This window comes from Erigeron canadensis, chromosome 8, assembly GCF_010389155.1.
Source record: "Erigeron canadensis isolate Cc75 chromosome 8, C_canadensis_v1, whole genome shotgun sequence".
In the NCBI taxonomy this organism is placed as follows: Eukaryota; Viridiplantae; Streptophyta; class Magnoliopsida; order Asterales; family Asteraceae; genus Erigeron; species Erigeron canadensis.
In genome coordinates this window covers 4,151,775-4,158,891 of record NC_057768.1, presented here as the reverse complement: position 1 = coordinate 4,158,891, position 7,117 = coordinate 4,151,775, and the positions used below count along the sequence as shown (strand labels likewise).

Below are 7,117 nucleotides of genomic sequence, written 5' to 3'. Positions count from 1 at the left end.
TGAAATTCTAAAAATACCCTTAAAAGAAAAACCTTAGGCATGTCCCTTCCTTTTCCTGAAACAACAACAGTGGTTTGCACTCTCAGCTGGACTAAGAAACACTTAAGTTGAATCATACATTCATATAATAACACGGTACAACTACTTAACCAGCGTTTTTTTCCTATGTTCCATCACATCACGCGAGTACAAAGACTAGTTATAAAATAAAATAAATATAAATAATTTTATATAAAAGTTTACGTATTTGTTTTGACTTTCTAGATTCCATATTACTTTCACTTTCTAGATATATGAATACATCTCTCAAGAATTACATCTTCATTCCAAACTTCATCTTATCCAAAAACTTCAATCTAGTTCTTCAATAACAAAACCCCACAAAACATGACCTTATTTTCCCTCACTGGAATAAAAAATAAAACCCACCATTCCAAAATATATTAAGATAAAGGAAGAAACTTACCAGACTTTTAAGATAAGAAAAACACAGATTGAAGGAGCGGGACAAGGAAGACTTGTTGGAATTGAAGAGAATACTAGTATGTTACTCGGGTTTACCGGGTCAACCCGTGAAATTCCGGGTTTTGGCCCGCGCACGAACCGAACCCGGGATTCACGGGTTTTCGGTTAAAAAGCTCATCCCTGGTACTTTAGGTATTATTAAAGATAATGGGCTAAATCAAATAAAATTACACTCACAGCCCATCTATTGTTAGCAGTACCCTACTAGCCTAGAAAAAGAAAGCGCGTCTCTTTGGCAGTACTACACAGCGCCTGTTTTCTTTCTATCATTTTATTATATTATATTATTAGGGTACATAAATCTGTCAAATCAAGTAAGGATCCCTCCTCTTATACATCTGGATATTTGTTTTTAATATCGTACATTGGTGCAGGATATTTGATATGGATTCTCCTGTCCAACACCGCTTGTACTCGATCAAGCTTTGGCCTCCTAGCCAAAACACAAGGCAAGTGCTCGTGGAGCGCATAATAAAGAATCTCACAACTCCATCAATTTTATCAAGAAAGTATGGTCTTTTAAGCAAAGAAGAAGCAGTCGAAGATGCTAAGCAAATCGAGTCTGCAGCCTATGCTATTGCAAACCACCACTTTGAAAAGGAGCCAGATGGTGATGGTGGTTCTGCTGTGCAGTTATATGCTAAAGAATCGAGTACACTAATGGTGGAAGCTGTCAAGAGAGGCCCTAAAGAAAAAGAGGAAGAAAAATCTTTATTTGACATTTCCCGAGGAGTGCGATCTTTCATTGAGGATGAAGAGGCTAAGGAACTGCTAAAACCACTGCAAGAGCCTGGAAACAAGTATACCAAGATATGTTTTAGCAACCGAAGTTTCGGGTTGAATGCCGCCCGTATTGCTGGCCCCATTTTGTCCTCTCTCAAGGGGGGTCAGTTGACTGATGTTGACCTATCAGATATTGTTGCTGGAAGGTCAGAGGAAGAGGCCCTTCAAGTAATGAGTATGTTCTCGTCAGCTCTTGAAGGTTTTGGCCTGAGGTATCTCAACCTTTCAGACAATGCTATGGGCGAAAAAGGGGTTAGGGCATTCAGTGCGCTTTTGAGTTCACAAAGTAATCTCGAGGAGTTGTATCTCATCAATGACGGTATCTCTGAGGAAGCTGCAAAGGCTCTGTGTGAGTTACTTCCGTCCACAGATAAGTTAAAAATTCTTCATTTTGCTAACAACATGACTGGAGATGATGGGGCAGTTGCCATTGCTGAGATTCTGGAAAAATCTCCATTGTTAGAGGATTTCAGGTGTTCGTCTACTCGGGTTGACTCTCAAGGGGGAATTGCGTTGTCTGAAGCACTTGCCAAGTGTGCCCATCTGAAAAAGCTAGATCTTCGTGACAATATGTTTGGAGTTGAGGCTGGGCGTGCTTTGAGTAAATCTGTCTCTGAGTTTACCCATCTCTCTGAAATTTACCTCGGTTACTTGAATTTGGAAAATGATGGAACTTTAGCACTTATCGAGGCTCTCAAAGCTTCTGCCCCTCGCCTAGAAGTTCTAGAACTATCTGGAAACGAAATTACTTCTCAAGCAGCGCCTGCATTAGCATCCTTTATGGCTGCGAGGAAAGAAACTCTAAAGAAGATAATTTTATCTGAGAATGAATTGAAAGATGATGGTGCTATAGTGATTGCAAATGCTCTTGAGGAGGATTTTCCACAGTTGGCCGAAGTTGACCTGAGCACCAATCAGATTAGAAGGGCTGGAGCTCGAGTCCTGGCCCAGGCAGTTGTAGGTAAACCAGGATTTAAGTTGCTGAATATTGATGGTAACTTCTTATCTGACGAAGGGGTTGACGATGTGAAAGAGATTTTCAAGAATTCGCCTGATCTGCTTGGAAGTTTGGACGAAAATGACCCTGATGGTGAAGAGTATGACAATGAGGCTGATGAGGATGAGGATGGGGATGGTGACGATGATGACGACGAGTTGGAATCCAAACTCAAGGGGCTTGACATTAAGCAGGAAGACAATTAGAGGTCACCTTTTTGGTATGACTTTCTCTAGCTTGCTTTGGTTCAAATTTAACATATTTAGGAAGCTAATCAGAAATCCTTTTGTAGGATATGGATGGATGTTTTGTTTTGTATCTTTTATTTGAATTATTATTATGTATTTGTCAGTTGGCACTACTTATTAGTTGCATTTGTACTCTATATTATGGCACCTGGTGGTGTTTTTCTTAATTCTATTTATGTATGTTATGGAAACGTTGACTTGAATTCTAGTAATGTAATTGACTCTTTTGAAAATGAGTATGATTGGACTGATCTCGAGACCGATCTTACCACTGGACAAAGACGTTGTTCAGGTATTTATAAGGTCTGAGTCCCCCTTAGAAACTATAAGCTGTTGGAAAACTATCATTAGTGTCGAAATTGACATTTTCTTGTGAACATTAGTGGTATTCTGGCCATATTGCAAAAACAGAAAGAGAACTGAAGGAACAGCTGAAGTTAATGGATGTTGTGATAGAAGTAAGAGATGCTAGGATCCCATTGTCCACAAGCCATCCCCAGGTAATTTTTGTATTTGTGATTCTGGTATGTGCAGCACAACTATTCCACGTCGTCTATGCAAAGCGGCCTTTCTTTGTGCAACGGGAAATTTGTAGGCCAACACATTGTATTGACTAACCTTTTGAGTTTGCGTTTTGGAACTGTTTGTCTGATTATTAAGACTTGAAGCCTCGATCAGAATTTTCATAATTTATTCTGGATTGTCTAATTATTTGCTGGTAGAATTATCAGTTTCATACTGACTGGAGCAGAACTGAACTAATTATTAGATCAGATATATAAACCTAATTACCTAAGTTATGACATAATGTGAAAGATTTGACTCCCATCTGACGAAAAGGTATCCTTTAAATACTTAAATTTGCCAGACAATCAAATGTCTGATTGTCATCTTATCATACTATCTGAACTTCAAACGACCCAAGTACCTCTGTACGCTATCTTCTAACCCCTATAAAAAAAAATCTGATTGTGATTTTGAGTGTCATATACTCGTTTAATAACTTTTTGAATGCATACCCAAAGAGCCCCTTTAACCTGTTTGTATGTTTGAGTCTCATATCTTGGTATGGAGCAAGCAGATTTTTGTACTTCGACTGGCGGGTGTCATCCCTAATTATCTGGTAGCACATAGGGTCCAAATCTTATAGGTCCTAAACCTTACCGACTACTCTGACTAGGCCAGATTTAGGGGTTGTCTAATCTAGGTAAATACCTTGTTTGATATGAGATGAATATGATTAAGAAGCTTCATTCTCGGTGGTCTTGATTAAGGGCGGCAAGGTGGGTGCTTAGGTAACTTGTCGAAAGTGGTTAGGGGCTTAGGGCCATAAAATGCCATTTTTTAAGTGCGGGCTGAAACAGGTTAGGTTGATTCACCAGCACTTTTTTTTTTGTCTATTTCTTTGAAAGCAGTATAAGCCATCAGCGTGTTACTGATGATCACAAAAGCATTATTATCACAATGATAATCTGGATAGATTGGCAAATGGTTTAGATGGTTATATGTGCACAAAACATAGACTTTGCACAACTTTTAATTTGTTGGTATGTCTCCCCTTTTAGCTATACTTCTACATTTGACACTTTTAGAGATAAAAACCTACTTAGCAACCTGTTCACAAGAAAATCGGTTGGAAAAGCTCCATTAGAGTTACCTAACCGAGTAACCGTGTAGTGAATTCACAGTCCTCGGAGTTGTCATCTATTGCTGCTACTTTATATTTCTTACACTTCTATGCTTACGTGAACAATCAGATGGATTCATGGCTTGGTAACAGAAAGAGAATCTTGGTATTGAACAGAGAAGACATGATATCAACCGCAGATCGGAATGCTTGGGCAGATTATTATGGCCGACAAGGAATTAAAGTTGTCTTCTCCAATGGGAAGCTTGGTATGGTATAATTTTGAGTTCTCTTTGTTCTTTAAAACAAAACAACAGTTATAAAAATCAATCTCTTTTATGAAAAGTGCAGGGTTCCATGAAGTTAGGAAGATTAGCAAAGTCGGTAGCTGCAGAAGTGAATGTAAAACGCAGAGCAAGAGGGCTGCTTCCTCGTCCTGTAAGTTGTACATAGCCTCAAATACGATTATATATTTGGATATCCAAATATATTATTATATGAATTTCTGATAGGATTCTGAAGATAGTTTAAATCTGAATTTCTTTAATAGTTATAGTTAAATATTGTTGGAAAAGTGAGTCTTCTTGAACATAACTTTGTGATATTTTCTCGACACAAGCTGTGTGCATAAGAAAAAGTCTTATTGAACTTTCTTACTAGACATGATACAATGTATCACAGGTGCGCGCGGGAATAGTTGGTTATCCAAGTGTTGGAAAGTTATCTTTGATTAATCGTTTGCTGAAGCGTCGTATGTGTCCAGCAGCTCCAAGGCCAGGCGTAACGAGAGTATTAAAGTAATTTATGTTTATATTGCTTTTATTGGAGGTAGCAAAATGAGCAGGTCTGACAGGTTGGGTAACGGATCAATAGGGATCATTAGTATTATGTCTGAAAAACACTGGCCAACACTTTTTGTCCAAATTTTAATTTTTTAAAATAAATATTGTATTAAGCATGATTATATAAGTCATTAATGATATAAATTTTTTCGTACAAAGCGATTTAAGTCATTCAATACAATATTAGCTGACATTGGACCCGGCTGGCTCTATCTATTTTGGATTGCTATCTCTAGTTTGTTGATTTTTACATAGCAGTTTGAGCTAATCTTAATTTTGTATTTCCTTCATGACTGTGGTAACAGATGGGTTCGTTTTGGAAGCGATCTAGAGTTACTAGACTCACCTGGACTAATCCCAATGAGGATGAGTGATCAATCAGCAGCAATAAAGCTTGCAATATGTGATGACTTTGGTGAAAGGTCGTATAATTTTCCTGATGTTGCAGGTGTTCTTGTACAGATGCTCTCGAGACTTCCAGGAGCAAGTATGATCCTTTAAATTTTGGTTTCCTTAAATATTCATCTCATATTACTGCTTAATCAACACGACTCAGTTGCATGTACTATCTTTGATATAAAATGAAAATTTGGCTTCGCATGCTGTTTTAATCAATAGGATAAAGTAGACTAATTGCCATTTTTATCAAAGGAAATTGCAATAAATATTAAATAGCAACATGCTATCACTTTTCATGTAATTTGGATGGACTTTAGCAGTTATTAAAAACCACTTCATTTTTTAAATTAATTATATCGAGAATTATTAACCAAAAATGTAACATGCTGAATTAGTTGGGTTGTATTTGTTCTGATTTTTCTTTTTTCTTTTAAAGTTTGATGGCTTTTGTAATGTAATGGCTTTCGGAAGTTTAAAGATTTTCACGTCAATGTCAAAATTAGTAATAAAGTGAAAGTGTAGTTGTTTATTGTAATTTGTGCAATCTAAACCAGATAATTGCTTGCAATTGATAACAGAAAAGAACACTGGTAAGTTTCATTTGAATTTCTAGAAGACAAAAAATTCTTGTAACCTTCATAGGGTGTCATTGAACTAAAACATAATTTTTAAGTACCATTCTTTAGTCTATAATTATTATTTTACCATCTACACTCATTCTTTTGTTGTGGCAGATAACAATGTTCTCTGGGAGCGTTACAAGATTGATACTGATGGCCGGTGTGGTAAAACGTAAGTGACTCATTTCACCTTTTGACTTTTGAAGTCAAACTGATTAATCTAAATTTGATCTTTGATATGGGTTGTCACAAATCTAACACAGAATCTTGGAGCTGCAGTATTTCTTATAGGGTCATCAACTGTTATTAAAAATGTTAAAACAAGAAGTTAAATTCTGTCCAAGAAACGTATAGCACAAAAACTTGCGTATTTCTTTAAAACGCATAATGTTAATATTCTCTTTTATTTCACAGTTTTGTCCACAAATTGGCAGTCCAGTTGTTCAATGGAGATGAACATCAAGCTGCATTTCGGGTCTTGTCAGACTTTCGAAAAGGCAGATTAGGTTCAATTGCACTTGAGAGACCACCCGTTCAACCTCGTGTTACATAACATCTTCAGTTAACATCAAATATTAGGATTTAGATGTTTGCACCTGGGTAAAAATATTCAGAAAGGGAAACAATTAGAAGTTACAAGGCTGTTTATACCAAATACTGATCTCTTTATTCGACAATAGCTTTAGCGCTTATAGTTTGCTATAAATGTTGTAATATGTAGCTTATATGTAGATTAGTTGTATTGAGATACAAGTTAAAGATCATCTCTGATGCGATGTGTATTTTCTTCCATGGAAATTGGTTGACATAATTAATGTATGACAGGTCTTATCAATTTCTCTGTCATTAAATTGTTAGTAAAGTACAAGAAGTCTGAAGTATCAAAAGTATTTTTTTTTTAAGGTGGATTTGTTTTTGCAATCGACGGTTGTATTGTATGCGGAGCGTGTTGCCTAGTTAATTGTGGAAAAATAAGACATTTGTCAAGCATCAAACCCTGCCGGAGAAATCTTACAAGGGTAAGTCCCCTTTTACCCCAATTAAACCCTGCCGGAGTTATTGAGAAACCCAATTCA

At 36.8% G+C, this 7,117-nt stretch overlaps 2 protein-coding genes across 5 annotated transcripts; both read left to right on the top strand.

Annotated features, from left to right (window-relative positions):
* The first annotated feature begins 315 nt into the window (after nt 1–315).
* Nucleotides 316–2,720, top strand: LOC122578054 (RAN GTPase-activating protein 2-like). Of its 4 annotated transcripts, none has more exons than XM_043749925.1 (2): nt 316–542; nt 900–2,720. In XM_043749925.1, exon 2 carries the CDS (start codon nt 910–912, stop codon nt 2,509–2,511), a length of 1,602 nt encoding a protein of 533 aa, XP_043605860.1. In that variant the 5' UTR covers nt 316–542; nt 900–909; the 3' UTR covers nt 2,512–2,720. The 4 variants fall into 4 exon arrangements, with proteins under 4 accessions (XP_043605860.1, XP_043605857.1, XP_043605859.1 ...); XM_043749922.1 differs by having other exon boundaries at nt 316–657; XM_043749924.1 differs by having other exon boundaries at nt 316–763.
* A 37-nt stretch (nt 2,721–2,757) lies between these two features.
* Nucleotides 2,758–6,903, top strand: LOC122578056 (DAR GTPase 3, chloroplastic-like). Its single transcript, XM_043749926.1, has 8 exons — nt 2,758–2,845; nt 2,937–3,053; nt 4,311–4,454; nt 4,532–4,618; nt 4,862–4,977; nt 5,328–5,509; nt 6,156–6,213; nt 6,456–6,903. Exons 1-8 carry the CDS (start codon nt 2,786–2,788, stop codon nt 6,592–6,594), a joined length of 903 nt encoding a protein of 300 aa, XP_043605861.1. The 5' UTR covers nt 2,758–2,785; the 3' UTR covers nt 6,595–6,903.
* The last annotated feature ends 214 nt before the right edge of the window (nt 6,904–7,117 follow it).

Excerpts from the sequence above, each read along its gene's own strand:
- LOC122578054 (XM_043749925.1), top strand. The coding sequence starts at position 910 with ATGGATTCTCCTGTCCAACACCGCTTGTACTCGATCAAGCTTTGGCCT.
- LOC122578056 (XM_043749926.1), top strand. The coding sequence starts at position 2,786 with ATGAGTATGATTGGACTGATCTCGAGACCGATCTTACCACTGGACAAA. Across the intron at positions 4,455-4,531 it reads CCAATGGGAAGCTTGGTATG|GGTTCCATGAAGTTAGGAAG; the intron begins GTATAATTTTGA and ends TGAAAAGTGCAG. Across the intron at positions 4,978-5,327 it reads GGCGTAACGAGAGTATTAAA|ATGGGTTCGTTTTGGAAGCG; the intron begins GTAATTTATGTT and ends CTGTGGTAACAG.